At 50.3% G+C, this 15,499-nt stretch overlaps 1 protein-coding gene across 1 annotated transcript; it reads left to right on the forward strand.

Moving 5' to 3' along the window:
• Positions 1-245: 245 nt before the first annotated feature.
• ZFP36 (ZFP36 ring finger protein) lies at positions 246-11,009 on the forward strand. Its single transcript, XM_083453192.1, has 2 exons — positions 246-478; positions 7,859-11,009. The coding sequence occupies exons 1-2, from the start codon at positions 443-445 to the stop codon at positions 8,903-8,905; spliced, it is 1,083 nt and encodes a 360-aa protein (XP_083309318.1). The 5' UTR covers positions 246-442; the 3' UTR covers positions 8,906-11,009.
• The last annotated feature ends 4,490 nt before the right edge of the window (positions 11,010-15,499 follow it).

Below are 15,499 nucleotides of genomic sequence, written 5' to 3' on the forward strand. Positions count from 1 at the left end.
AAAAAAACTAATAAAAAATTATATATAAAAAAAAGAAAGAAAGCAAGCTAGCTAGCTAGCACTGCTTTCCAAAAACAACTGGAGAGACCCAAGTTTGGGAAACCATAAAAATGTGGCTTGGGTCCGTTTGTTTCTGTAGGTTGCCCTGGCAAGAGCAAGCGGCGAATAAATGTCCTCTCCGTTTCCTGCGCGCTCCCCCTCGGTCCTCTTTCTCTTTCTTCCCTGCTCCCTCTCCCCCTTTCTGGGCACCCGCCTTCCCTGCAACCTCCAGCTCCGGCTGCCGCGTCTCCGCCCCATGAGCTCATCGCCAGCCCTTAATAAAAGGCGCAGCCCCGGCGCTGCGCTCTCAGCTTCCCCGCGTGAGACGCGACGCGCTCAGCCCAGCAAGTAGCCTTACGCGGCGGCGCAGCCGGAGCCCCAGCCGAGAGCCCCACGTAGCGCGATGAGCTCCATCTTGGACGTCAACACCATCTTCCAGGTACGCGCAGCAGCGCGGAAAAAGCGCGGAGGGGCTGGGGGACTGTCTCCCAGGCGAAGGAAGGGGATGCGCTCCATGAAAGAGAAAAGCTTTCAGCGCGCGCTTTGCATTGCGTTTTGGTTCCGGGCTTTTTACGCAGCTTCTGGCAACTACTTTTCGCCCTCTTTCCTTCCCAGCCGAGGTCGAAAAGGAAGGTCGGATCTTTCCCCGCTGCCCCCCCTTCCCTTTCCCCCCCCTTTCCGTCCTGTTCCTCTAATACCGAGTCGCCAAATCGGTTTTGGGCTTTCCAGAAAGACCCGAGATCCGGGAACGGTTACGGGAGACTGGAAAGAGTCCTGGATTTAGCTGGGATATTTTGGCTCCTAGGGACTGATTGTTGGAAGGGGTTTTCCTGGCGGCTCTGTGGGCTGGTGTAACCTTGGAAGTTAGAAATATATTTGTGTGTGTGAGAGAGAGATCCCTGGATCAGACAGGATCCTTTCCGTCTTGAGATTGCTGGTCGCCGGATAGCAAAAACTTAATGATCTCTTTCTTTACTGCTAGACTTAACTACATCCCGGGCTGGACCGGCCATTTTTCCTGCCTCCACCCACCGGGTGTCATTTTTATTTTTTAAAGTGGACGCCACTTCAGAGCTAGGAGGAAGGAGGGTGTCCTTTTTTCGACTTTTGGGTAGGAAAATTTCTTTGGGGCGCTGCGGTTTCTTGTTTACAGCACCCGCTGCCTGACCTCCTTCTGCCAAGACAGCCTGGGACACATTTTCCACACGATTGGTGGTGTGTTTATTTCAGAGAGAGAGAGATTTTGTGTGTGTGTGTTTTAAAGTAAGATGGTTCTTTTTGGGCGTCTAGATTTCCTTGTATGACAACGCAAGCTTTTGAGTGACACAGAGCTCTGTGTCACCTTTCAGGCAAAAGAGTTAAAATCCAGGCGAGTGTTGGGAATCCGAGTTCCGAGTTTTCTTCCCCCTGCTCTCTAATGTGGCTCTACTCTGCAAAGCACACCCATTTTGAACCCTGAATATCACCCCCCCCCCAGCTCTCATCCTTCCCTGGAAAATCTTGGCGAGGGTCTCCAGTTATTTTGCAGGATTCCCTTTCAGATTATCCTGCTTCTATTGAGGAAAAATACGAATCTGAGAAATGTGGTTCAAAGCAGACCTTTCCTTTGAGAGATGGAAGGAACTGTATAGAGGGAGATTGATGCCTGTTTGGCTACTTTGTTTTGGAGGGGGGGTTGTTTGTGCCCCCCTTCCTAGATTCTGCCCCACCCGGTTCTCTCCAAATTGAATTGGGTGGCGGGTGGCTCAGAAGAGGAATGGGGAGGGACAGGAACATATTTTTTTTGCTGGCTTACTTCCTGGAGGGAGGAACAGCACTTTTTTCTAGGTCAATAGTTCTGTTTCTTCTTCTTCTTCTTCTTCCTCCTTGGCTGGGGCTGTGAAATCAAGCAGGCTTTTGTGTGCGAATGCTATAATAAAGCACTCCGACCTCAGATTTCACAAGCTCTTTCCTTAAACTGCAGCAGTCCAGGAATGGTGCATGGGTTTCAATCCCGCAAAAGACCCAGGAAATGAAATTCTGTCATTGCCCTGCACAGAATCGCTGCGGCAGTTTGAATTTTCTGTGCAGAATCTGTAAGAAGAGTTCTAAAAAAATAATATTTGGCATATAATGAGCCAAAGCAGTGTGGTGCTAGATTAGGTCCCAACCATTAGGATCTGGGTTGAAATCCCCCGGGTGACTTCGGGCCAATGACTTGCCCTACTTTGTGAGTATAAAATAGGGAAAATAGGGAGAGGGACAAGAAAATCCACAATTGAATCAAGCAAAACATTTATCTTTGTTGAGAGGGTGTGACATAGTTTCCTCTATAGAAAAAAACTGAATGGGCCTGAATCATTTGTTTGTTGAATGTATGTTTTGCTGTTGTAACATGTCCTGGGACTTTACGGTGAGAGTTACATAGGAATTTTTAAAAATAAACATGCAAGCCTCTATACGTCTGAGTTTGTTTCCCGGTAGGCTGTGCAAATCGTAAATAAAGCAAGTTAGTTTACAAGCCGCTGATAAAGGGTTCGTTCAGCTGGGAGCCCAAGAAGGCTATGGCTAGATTGAGAAATGAGGAATTAAAGTTTTTGGGTTACGTGGAATACTTCGGGCAGATGTTGAGTGAAGGTAAATTTCCGCAATGAGTTGGAGGTGACGTGCTTTCAGTCCCATAGCAGAAAATGCGTTAAGCAACACCCCACTCCTCTGAAGCAAGGCCCACATCAATGGGAGCAGCCTTGCGACCACGTCCACAAAACCTGATAGCCCTCATGCGAATGTCAGCCTCATCACGTGTGCAAGAGGCTTGTCTACCTCTGTGTGAGCAGGGAAACAGCTTGCATTTTCTTGAAGCCTTATGCAAACCCTGCAAAACAGATAATTTTCTTTAAAACAGGACCCCAAGATATTCCTACTTAAAATGTGCATGCCATGAGCGCCTTGTGGAGCAAGGGGCTTATTATTATTGGCCTCCCTGGTCTAGAGAGCGTTTGCCAAGCTGACCCCCCCTGCCAGGTTTCTTGGACTACAATTCCCATCATCCCCAGAGACCCCTGCTAAATTAAATAGACCACACCCTTCTCGACAGGCAGGAAGGAACGAAGGCAGGTTTTCCCATCCTGGGATGAACTGTCAAACTCAGAAGCTGCGTTGGCCTGCTGGGCTACGTGGAGGACTGGTTTGCAAAATATCTCCAAATATCTCAAAATGAATTTGAGAGAATCTGCACCGACAGCCCATTATTGTTGCGTGTGTCACCCCCACAGTTCACTGAAAGGCACAGATCATGCCAGTGAAAGATTGAGAAATAGGTGTTGACTCTTGCCACATCTTGATAAGGGGTCTTATGGCTCGGATGATTAAGGAGCAGATTTGTGAAGATTAACAGGCCAGGTGGCAAAACAGGGGGGAGTTGTTTTTCAAAGTTTCCACTCCTCCAGATTGTAGATATAGGTGGAGCCTAGTTTATATGTGGTCGTGGAGTTCTGGGAAAAGAACACAGCACATGCTGAATAGTGCTCTCTTCCTTTGTGATCTCACACACTTTGAGAATTTAGCCCCAGCGTTTTAAAAGCGGGGTGTAGGCAGTTTTCCATATTACAGGTTTGGGGCAATAGGGTGTAATTTTTTTTCTCATTTATCCAAAAAAATGTTTTAAAGCAAAAGACTTCCACCAGGGACACTGCTCTTGTTTTGATTGGTTTTAATAAATCGTGCAGCTTTGGAAAGTCTTGATAAAGAAACAGATAAGCGGTAGTTAGCCTCCTCGAGAAGGTCCGTTTTTATTTTTGACAGCACGTGAAAGTTTAGTTTGACACCTGATTTCCGACGCAAAGACATTTTCCGGCCTCTCAGTCACAGATAAGTCTGGGGCAGGTTTGGTTTCTGTAAGCGCCACTCAGGAAGTGTGTGTTTATTGGTGCACGATGAGGAAGGGCCCCCTCTATTTTACCTTATTTAGTTATTGCAGTTATATACCCCCACCTTTTCTTCCAAGGATCTCAAGTCGTCGTGTACACGGTTCTCTTTTAAATTCCCACAACGACCCTGTGAGGTAGGTTAGGCTGAGAAAGGCAGCAGTGAGTTTCATGCGGCTGACGGGGCATTTGAACCCAGCTCTTGATCCTAGATACTCCCACCATTGCACCACACTATTCCTAATAACGCCCAATTTGCAACTCTGGATATTTGCCAGAAGTTGAAGGGGCCCCTAAGTGTAGGCATGGGGAACAGTGAAATCATGTGGGAACGCAGAAGAAAAATTGAGTCTTCATCCTTTTTGCCGCTCGGCATTCGTTTCAAGCTTCTAGATCTCATGGTTCAACGAAGTCTGTTTCCTGGCTAGAGATCTTCCGTTGACAACCTTCCTTCCCTTTGCACGTGTGTTTCCATCGCTAGCTACCTGGCAATCTCTCCCCCACCTTAAAAAAAGATGCTTGCCACTTCCTGGGGGCAGGACTTCCTCTTCCTGTTTGTCAGGCTCCTGCCACTCATCTGCCGGGCAATTCCTGTTTAGCAAATCTTTCATTAGTCTGCCTTACCTGGGCTGCACCTGCGCTGCCACCCGTCTCAGCGGAGCCCTGTCCAGCCTGTCTCCCTTGTCTCTTCTCATCCATCTAAGCTGAGATTGCACACGCTGTGGAACCCGGGTTCTCCACGCAGGGGGTTGGACTAGATGACCGTCAGAGGTCCCTTCCAACTCGACAACTTCATTTTCAAGACGGGAGCTTTCCCTTGTTAGTCTTTTTATCAATGCTGTTCTGCAGCTTTTGACTTTGGGACGCCTTGAGGCGTGGCCTGTCTAACGCCAAAGTCCACAGACCTGATTCAAACTTGTATTTTTTTACCCAGAGAGAGAGAGAGAGAGATATTTCCATTTAAAATGCAAGCCATCCGAATTGGAACGGCAGGTCCGAATCCAAACCGGTGGCTTCAAAATGCCAGTAAACTGAATCCGCAAATTGTTCCTCGACCTGCGAACTTGGGAGGCTGGTTGAGCTGGAAACAAATTGTTCCTGCGTTGCAGGGGGTTGGTCTAGATGACTTTGGGGGTCCCACCCAACCCTGTGATTCTGTGTTGCTATGAAATGAGGCAGCCCTTGTCTGCGCCCCCTCAGCTCAGGAGCTCACGGGGTTTCCCCATATTGGCATCTGGTACAAAAAGCAGGATGTTGGAGTATAGATGCGCAGGCTTGTGGAACCTCCAGCTCCAGTGGCAGTCTATCCCGATTTCTAGGTTTGCTGGGGTATTTGGCCACGGCAAGAACAGGCTGCTGGACTCGGTGGGCCCCTTTGGGCCAGATCCAGCAGCCAGATGCTTCCCTGCCTCCTTAATTAGCCCAGACGATAGCAAAGTGATAATGCGCCTCTAGTAGGTGAAAGGCTTTCTGGGCTCCCACAACCCTCCCTTCCTTCCCTATCTTTCTGGCTCTCCGCAGTCAGAGGAGGAGCTGTTCCCCCTCCAGCTCTGGCGCAGGCCCAGCGTTAAAAATAACTGCGACCCAGCCCACCGCGGCTATATGAATCTGCCTGACGTCACCTTTTCCTGCTCCGCAGCGAGGCCCGCTCTGCTCTCAGAAACCTGTTAGCCCTTCCCCAGGGCCTCCACCTCCTTCTCCTCCGCCAGCTGCCTTGTCGCGGCAGCCAGTGCGATGTAGAAGTAGGGAGACTTGGGTTCGAATCCCGGCCCTTGGCCGTGAAGATTATGGGCCGGTCAGGCACTCTCCCTCCCAGCCAGGGATTAAACGAGAACCATCTCTGACACCTTGAGCTCTCCTTTTTTGCAGGGGAGGGAAAAGGTGGGAAAGAAATGCAATTACTAGGATACAATTTTTTATGTTCTTGGAGAAAGGGGCGAAGGATTGAGGTCGAGCCTCCTTTGAAATCTTGATTGTATCGCATTACTAGGGCGGGATCTCAGGGGGGACAATACTGGAGACAACGAACTCCCAGATTTTTGGTCTCCAACACACTTCCGGCATCTACCTGTGTCTGTAAACTTATTTATAGGTTTACCTTTGGGGACAGAGCTTGTACAGAAGAAGCAGAGTGTTTGGAATTTGCCATCTCTGCCATCTGGGAACCATTTGATCCAGACTGTTTTCACACACCCTATACCCCACCCTGCAGAATTAGTTCTATTTTATCTGCACAATCAGAACGAATTACTGGCACCAAAATGCTTCGTCTGAGCAGGAGCAGTTGCTGTTAAGAAAAAGCAGTCAGAATAGCCCAGTATAATTGTGGGCTGTCCCTGGACTTTCCTCCTTCAATTCCTCAAAGTTCTTAGCCTAGCTCAAGGTTGTCATCTGAACTGATACTCAATCAGAGTCGTTCCATCTGTTGAAAACCAAACTTGCCCCAAAATTACAACCAGGCATTCCTCAAACCCGACTTCCTTCCACCTCTTACTTGGGTCCATAGAATTCTATATTATATGGCTTTCCAATTGTATCTAATATTCTATTTACCACTTTTCCCACTGTGTCTGTTGTTGTTTAGTCGTTTAGTCGTGTCCGACTCTTCGTGACCCCCTGGACCAGAGCACGCCAGGCACTTCTGTCTTCCACTGCCTCCCACAGTTTGGTCAAACTCATGTTTGTAGCTTCGAAGACACTGTCCCACCATCTCGTCCTCTGTCGTCCCCTTCTCCCTGCGCCCTCCATCTTTCCCAACATCAGGGTCTTTTCCAGGGAGTCTTCTCTTCTCATGAGGTGGCCAAAGTCTTGGAGCCTCAGCTTCAGGATCTGTCCTTCCAGTGAGCACTCAGGGCTGATTTCCTTCAGAATGGAGAGGTTTGATCTTCTTGCTGTCCATGGGACTCTCAAGAGTCTCCTCCAGCACCAGAATTCAAAAGCATCAATTCTTCGGTGATCAGCCTACTGTGTCTACTAGTTAACTTTACAAGAGTCATTCTAGCCCAGTCAAAAAAATTTAAATCGCCGCAGTAATCTTCCAGATATTTTTAAAAATTTACTCCAATTCTTGTTGAATTTTGGGTACTCTTGGTCTCTTAACTGCCCAGTCACCTTGCCCATCTCTGCGTATTCCGTCAACTTCACTTGCCAGTTCCTCTTCGTTGGAATTTGATCTTTTCTCCAGTTTTGTGCTAACAATACTCTCGCCATTGTGGTGGCGTTCATGTTCATGTGGTCAGCTTTTCCGTAGGGGAACGGGAAACCGCCACGCTGTTCGTCCCACTCTCCCGATGGTGCGGAGGACCCAATGGGGCCCCGAGTCAGATCCCACTGTCCCAAAATATTGGGGGGACTGAAGCCCTGTTTGCCCGCCGTGGTGCAGGAAACAGCCACGAAAATCGTCCTGCTCGCCTAGTGGCGGGACAGATTGATGAAGCCTAGCAGGACACCTGCTCTAGGGGGACACTTAGGGGGCCAGCCTAGTTCCCGCTGGCCACACGCCACTGCCCCCGGAGGTCATCTGTTCCAACCCCCTGCAATGCAGGAATCTCGACTGAGTCCTCCATGACAGAGGGCCGTCCATTCTCTGCTTAAAAATAAAAGCGGACACGGAGCAATGGATCCAAACGACAAGAAAGAAGATTCCACCTCAACATTAGGAAGAACTTCCTGACAGTAAGAGCTGTTTGACAGTGGAATTTGCTGCCAAGGAGTGTGGTGGAGTCTCCTTCTTTGGAGGTCTTTAAGCAGAGGCTTGACAAACATATGTCAGGAGTGCTCTGATGGTGTTTCCTGCTTGGCAGGGGGTTGGACTCGATGGCCCTTGGGGTCTCTTCCAACTCTATGATTCTATGATTCTAAATCACAAGGCAGCAGCACAGAAAGCTCACGTCTCTCTCTTTCTCTGCCCGCAGAACCTGCGTAACCTGTCTCTCAGCGAGGACCAGGACATGCCCTCCTCACGCCGCGACTCTGCCTGTTCCCTGGACACGCCCTACAGCAGCGGAGACTCCTCCCAGCTGTGGCCACTTCGCAGCCACTGGAGCCCCGGCTCGGAACAGCAGTTGCGCCCCCTTGGCGAGCCTGCCCGCCGCCCGCCTTTGCGGCCCGACCGCTCCATCAGCCTCATCGAGGGCAGCAAGGGGCTGCCGCCTCCTCCTCCGGGCTTCCCTCCCCTTAAGCTGCCCTCGCTGGCGGCGCCGCCACTCTCTTCCCGCTACAAGACGGAGCTGTGCCGCACCTTCAGCGAGACGGGCAAGTGCAAGTACGGAGCCAAGTGCCAGTTTGCCCACGGCGCGGCCGAGCTGCGCACGGTCAGCCGCCACCCCAAGTACAAGACGGAGCTGTGCCACAAGTTCTACATCCACGGCGAGTGCCCCTACGGCTCCCGCTGCCACTTCATCCACTCCATCGAGGAGGCCCAGGCCTGCTCGCCCTCCTCGTCGTCGCCGCAGCTCCTGCGCCAGAGCGTCAGTTACTCCGGAGTGCCCGCCGGGCGGCGCTCTTCCCCTCTGCACGGCGTCCCCGACCCGGCCTCCTTTGCCCGGGCGCCGTCCGTCTCACCACCTCCGGCCCCAGCCGACCTCCTCTCCCCGACATTTGGGAACCTGAACTCGGATCCCATTTCTCGCTTCCACACGCTGGGGGAAGCCCTGGCCATCCCGGCCTCCGGGGGGTGCTGCTTGTGCCGCTGTGGCAAGTCAGCCAGCTTGTCCGGCCCTCTCCAGACCCACCACCGGGACATCTTCTCCGCTGCTCCGGGGACGCCGACCTCTGCGGCCGCTTCCGCCAACCTGCCCCGGACGCCTTCCTCCAACTCCCTCTCCGACCCCGACTGCTACAGCAGCTCCAGCAGCCTGAGCGGTTCCGACTCGCCCGTCTTTGACTTCCACGCCCCCGGCGGGCCCGTGGGGAGCAGCAACCGGCTGCCCATCTTCAACCGAATCTCCGTCTCCGAGTGAGCCTTGCGGCGACTTCGCCGGTTTGCGGATTTATGCGGGGAGTGATTTGGCGCTGCGCAGGTGTTACGTATGACCTTCCCGGTTTGTGGGGCCTGTTCAAACCACCCTCTGGACTCGATCCCTCGGAGCTGTCGCTGCTCCGGGGTCCTCAAGCCGCACGCAGGACTTCCTGGTGTTTCGCCGCGTCCTTTTCGCTGACGGAAGAGGGAGAGGAGAGCGCGAAAGAGGAGGCTGGAACCCTCCTTCCGTCTCCCCTCCGTCCAAATGTGCCTGGAAACGCCTTTTAAAAGAGAGAGAGAAATGAACAACAACCCAAATTGGTTCTGGTTTGTTGTGTTTACCCCACAAGTGCCTTGTGCCGGCTCGAAGGGGGCACAGCCCCCCGACCCAATACGTCAGGGGCCGAGAGTTCCGCTTGCGTCGAACAGAAGGTAGTTAGTGATTGGCAGGTGACCACAGTGAGCCTTTGACAGTGGGGCAGCATCCGCCCCCCACCCTCTGCTTCCTCACCTGGGTTTTGCTCTTCCCCACCCTAGTGACCTCTGCCCCCCAGCACACCCTTTTTAGCATGACAAACCCACCACCAAATCATTTGACCCACCACTGCAGTGGAAACCGCGAATCGGACGAAACAGGATGACCGGAGAGAGACTAAAGAGAGAGATTGGCAATGGCCGGGTTTGGCTCCCTGGCCGCCGGTTGCCGACCCCTTACAGAGCTCCGCCTCCGCCTCTTAAAACTACGCAGAAAGAGGGAAAACAGTGCCTTGCTTCCGAAAGTGCCATGTTTAGATGGGGCAGAGAAAAGCCGAAAGTACGAGGCTTATTATCCCAACTGTCCACCTCTCTCGTGTCTCTTTTCCCCATCCTGTGAAATTTTTCTAATACGGGGTGGCAGCTAGGAGATCTCTCCCCCCCCCCCCAAACATTCCTTCATCCCTCCCCAGTCTGTGGTTTTGCTGTGGTTTGGGGGGAGATGGAGATCACAGACACATTGGAAGAGATTCCATGGGTCAATCTAGTCCCTCGCATTCCTCTTTCCTGTTGAGCATCGCTCCTCCAAACCCCAAGCTGCCCCAAATATCTCCGCAGTGGGGAAATGGAGCAGTTCCGCCCTTCTCGTCGCCCCCGCCCCAATTTTGTATGTAGCAGATTTACACTTCCTCTTTGGGAAGGGGGAACAGACGACACGGCGGTTGGAAATTGGGCAGAGGAGAAGTGCAATCGTGACGATGCTTCCTCTGCCGGTTTCCTCGTTTATTTATTTTTTAAAATTAAAAATAGATATATATCTGGTTGCTTCTAACATACTGTGAATGCCTGGACCTCGCTGCCTTAATGGGCAACCCCCTTCCCCTCGCACACAAACGACAAGGGGCTGAGAGTTGGGTTTGAAATTAAACGAAAAATCAAAATAGCATTGGCCCCTAGCATGGAGGTTGGAGGAGCCTTGGATTTTTCTGAGATTGCAAAAGAAGAGAGTCTGGTTTTCTGTCTTTTGGTGGAAGAGTGGAAAAAAGCCACCTAGGTGTGTCTTGTTATCTCACACATATTTACACTGATCACTAGAAGCATCAAAGGATGGAGATCAGGGGCTTAAGGGGGACTGAGCAGCCATGAGGGGGTGGGGTGGAATTCTTAATCTTTTATATATATATAAAATGTTGATGCTAACTACCTGCGTCTAATTATTGTGGGGAACGTATGTGTCTGTGTGTATTTTTATTTCATTTAAAATGAGCCCTCAATGTTTACCTTGTAATACTGCGATAAGCGAAAAAAAAACCAAAATGTAAACTATTTATAGACACTTTATTTATTCAAACAATTTTATATACTATTTATCTTTTTTTGTAATATTCCAAAATAATATATATATATATATATTTTCGTGTTTGAAATATGGGGAAAAAAGAGAACATTGTGCTAAAATTTAAATTGTTTAAGGGGGGGGGAAACGTTTGCTACTTTCTTCGCTAGGGGGAAAAAAAGTTTGCTATTTCTTTTCTCAACGTGAGAATTTCAGATAAAAAAAAGCAACTAATAATGGTGCCGTTAATAATAATTATTATTATTGATAATAATAAATTCAAAGATCGAAAGGAGCTGTGACGTTTGTGGCTATTTATTTGCAGTACAAACCAACACCCATGACATAGGTGACGAATCGCCTTGAGGAAAAGATGCATTTCTTATATTTATGCAGCACATTCCAGTTTAAAGACTGGATTCATTTTTTGAAATCTGCAGAAACACCAGCCAGGCTAACCCAAGGCAGCTTAGGCCTGATTAGGATTTTGAACCCAGAATATATAAGAAACTGCAGGGGGGGGGGGGGTTGGCACCTAGATTCTCTGGTTGGGAGGAGGGAAGAATTACGCAAATCTAGTACTTTGCATAATTTATTGTGCTTGGTTGCATAATTTATTCTGCTGGTCCTGGGAAAGCCAGGATTTAACCCAGGGCCCCCAAAGCAATCGCTGGGGTTTGCTTTGTTGCACATAAAACCCATGTTTGCGCTTGAAAAACAAATCACAGGATGCTGAAATTCTGTGCCCAGCGACGACACCACTCGGCTCTTGTGATGCCCCACAGCTCTGGGATTGAGGCCCAAGCTAGCAACCGGCTTTCTGGAAAACCTGAAGGTGATAATTTGCTGAGCACGAAACATCTGCTATTGGAAACAGAACACGCATTTAGATCTGAACAGGTTTGGTTTTTGCTGGTTGACAAAAGAGTCAGGAATCATAGAATCATAGAGTTGGAAGAGACCACCAGGGCCATCGAGTCCAACCCCCTGCCAAGCAGGAAACACCATCAGAGCACTCCTGACATATGGTTGTCAAGCCTCTGCTTAAAGACCTCCAAAGAAGGAGACTCCACCACACTCCTGGGCAGCAAATTCCACTGTCAAACAGCTCTTACTGTCAGGAAGTTCTTCCTAATGTTGAGGTGGAATCTTCTTTCTTGTAGTTTGGATCCATTGCTCCGTGTCCGCTTCTCTGGAGCAGCAGAAAACAACCTTTCTCCCTCCTCTAGGTGACATCCTTTTATATATTTGAACACGGCTATCATATCACCCCTTAACCTCCTCTTCTCCAGGATGGGAGAGTCAAATTCAAATTCCCCTTTCTCCCAATAATCCATGGATGAATTCCAAAATCCACCAGTAACTCAGCCTGGAGGAGGTGCCCATGAGAATAGCTCCTTCCCCCATCTCTTCTGGGATCTCCCTGCATCCTGCAAGCTCTTATTCATAGAATTGTTGAGTTGGAAGATGGGGTCACAGAGGGCATCTAGTCCAACCCCTGCAATGCAGGGATCTCAACTGGATCATCTCAGACAGATGGCCATCCATCCTCTGCCTTGAAACCTCTAAGGAAGGAGAGACCACAAACCTCCCGATGGAGTCTGATCCACAGCTCTTTCTGTCAGAAAATTCTTCCTGATGTCTAGGCTGTGTGAGTGTCTGGAGGCTGTTGGAGGATGGATGGCAGCTAACGGATTGAGGTTGAATCCTGACCTACTGTGACTAAATGTGTTGGCCATGTTGGGGCAGAGATGTAGAATGGCAACCAGCTGGCACTTCCCTCACACATTATTATACAGGGGTTCTGCTCCTTCCTCCTGGGCCGTGTCCAGAAAGTGGTGTTGGGCGTTGAGTGTTCAGACCCCTCACTTGTGGGGTCCCTCAGGGTTTCATCCTCTCCCCCATGCTTTTTCATATCTACATGAAGCCGCTGGGAGAGACCATCAGGGGGTTTGGGCTTGGTGTCCATCAATATGCGGATGGTACCCAGCTCTACCTCTCTTCCAAATCAGAACCAGTGAAGGTGGTGAAGGTCCTGTCTGAGTGCCTGGAGGCGGTTGGAGGATGGATGGAGGCTAATGGATTGAAGTTGAATCCTGACAAGACAGAAGTACTGTTTTTGGGAGACAGTGGGCGTGCGGGTGTGGGGGACTCCCTGGTCCTGAATGGGGCAACTGTGCCCCCAACGGACCAGGTGCGCAGCCTGGGAGTCATTCTGGACTCACAGCTGTCCATGGAGGCACAGATCCATTCTGTGTCCAGGGCAGCTTTCTACCAGCTCCATCTGGTACGCAGGATGAGACCCTCCCTGCCCGCAGACTGTCTGGCCAGAGTGGTGCATGCTCTGGTTATCTCCCGCTTGGACTACTGCCATGCGCTCTACGTGGGGCTACCTTTGAAGGTGACCCGGAAACTACAACTAATCCAGAATGTGGCAGCTAGACTAGGGACTGGGAGTGGCCGCCAGGACCACGTAACACCGGTCCTGAGAGATCTGCATTGGCTCCCAGAACATTTCCGAGCACAATTCAAAGTGTTGGTGCTGACCTTTAAAACCCTAAATGGCCTCGGGCCTGTATAGCCAAAGGAGCGTCTTCACCTCCATCGTTCAACCCGGACACTGAGGTCCAGCTCCGAGGGCCTTCTGGCCTCACTGCAAGAAGTTAGGTTGCAGAGAACGAGACAGAGGGCCTTCTCGGTAGTGGCGCCCGCCCTGTGGAACGCCCTCCCTTCATATGTGAAGGAAATAAACAGCTATCCTATCTTTAAAAGACATCTGAAGGCAGCCCTGTTTAGGGAAGTTTTTAATGTCTGATGTATTAAGGTATTTTAATATTAGCTGAAAGCCACCCAGAGTGGCTGGGGAAACCCAGCGAGATGGTCGGGGTATAAATAATATATTATTATTATTATTATTATTATTATTATTATTATTATTGGCAGAATAAAAAGAGACATGTGGTCTCAAAAAAACCAGCTGGAAACTTCATGCAGATGCAAGCGATTTCTAAAATCTGGGAGCGTCCACATAGGGCATTGAAAGCACATCTAACGTGTGTTTGACTCCCTGCAAAGAATCGTGGGAACTGTAGTTCCCCCTCACAGAGCGGCCGCTCCTAGCACGCTTAGCATACTACAGTTCCCAGAATTCTTTGGAGAGAAGTCATGTGCTTTGGGCGAAGTCAGGGGCATGGATTTCGGACCACCTCTCCCATCAGCACAGCGTGAGCACCTATATTGCGAATGCAACCCTCAAGCCTTGTTTTAAAATCCCCACCAAAAACACCCCCTAGTATTGTACAGTAACACAATCCTACTCATTAATATGCCCAATATTCAAAGTATTTTAAAGATCTGTCTGAAAGGCCCAGGTTAGGACACCGGTGAGTCTTTCTATGAACGACAGTTCAGAGCTGTGAATCTGAACAATGTTTAAGAACAGAGTGAATCTGTTTAAGAGCAGTCCTGTTTACGAATGATTCGGTTTGCGAACTGCGCAAAACTGGAAGTAGTGTCCCAGATTGTGAACTTTACCTCGGTCTACGAATTGAATCCGAACGGTGGAAAGGCACCGGCGGTGGGAGGCCTCATTAGGGAAAGCATGCCTCGGTTTACGAACGGTTTTGGTTTAAGAACGGACTTCCGTAATGGATAAAGTTCGTAAACCGAGGTACCGCTGTATACATTTTACAGTCATACCTCATGTTACGTTTGCTTCAGGTTGAGCGTTTTCAGGTTGCGTCCCGCGGTGACCCAGAAGTACCGAAAAGGGTTACCTCTGGGTTTCGCCACTCACGCATGCGCAGATGCGCAAAATGGAATCACAGGCATGCGCAGAAGCAGTGAATCGTGACCCGCAGACGCGGGTAGCGTTCCTTTCAGGTTGCGAATAGGCCTCCGGAACGGATCCCGTTCGCACCCAGAGGTACCACTGTATTATAAAATAAATACGAAAGAGAAAGGAAGGTTCCTCTGGGAGATAAAGCCTCTTGATCCCAGTGAAACTGGAATTTACATGAGCTTCCCAGTCTGTGAGACTGGGAGAGTCTGGCCTAGTTACGCTTTACTTCCTTGAGCTGGGAACATGTTCAGCTGCGGAGCGCATGAGACCTGCGTCACCGTGGACCAGGGTGCGGCCCCAGCGCATTCCAGCAGCCCAGGGTGCGCCAGCAGGTCTCACCAGGTGAGAACACCCACGTTGTTATCCTCCGAACCCGACCCAGACTGGGAGAACCTGCTGGTCGGCTCCGCCTGACGAAAAATCCCGAGCTGGGAACAAAACCGTCGCCGCCTCCTAGGCAGAGCTGCCGACTGGCTGCAAAACGAAAAGCGAAGCAAGGAAACCAGAGTTAAGGGGGTTCAGACCCTCATTGTGACACTGTCCCTCCGTGTTCTGGAGGATGGATGGCGGCTAACAGATTGAGGTTGAATCCTGACAATACAGAAGGACTGTTTCTGGGGGACCGGAGGCGGGCAGGTGTGGAAGACTCCCTGGTCCTGAAAGGGGTAACTGTGCCCTTGAAGGACCAGGTGCACAGCCTGGGAGTCATTCTGGACTCACAGCTGTCCATGGAGGTGCAGGTCAATTCTGTGTCCAGGGCAGCTTTTTATCAGCTAAATCTGGTATGCAGGATGAGACCCTCCCTGCCCACAGACTGCCTGGCCAAAGTGGTGCATGCTCTGGTTATCTCCTGCTTGGACTACTGCAATGCGCTCTATGTGGGGCTACCTTTGAAGGTGACCCAGAAACCACAACTAATCCAGAATGCGGCAGCTAGACTGGGG

The sequence above is a fragment of the Podarcis tiliguerta genome, assembly GCF_965153285.1.
Source record: "Podarcis tiliguerta genome assembly, chromosome: 8".
Lineage (NCBI taxonomy): Eukaryota > Metazoa > Chordata > Lepidosauria > Squamata > Lacertidae > Podarcis > Podarcis tiliguerta.

Coding starts and splice junctions, on each gene's coding strand:
- ZFP36 (XM_083453192.1), top strand. CDS start 443: ATGAGCTCCATCTTGGACGTCAACACCATCTTCCAG. Junction 479..7,858: donor ACGTCAACACCATCTTCCAG/GTACGCGCAGCA, acceptor CTCTGCCCGCAG/AACCTGCGTAACCTGTCTCT.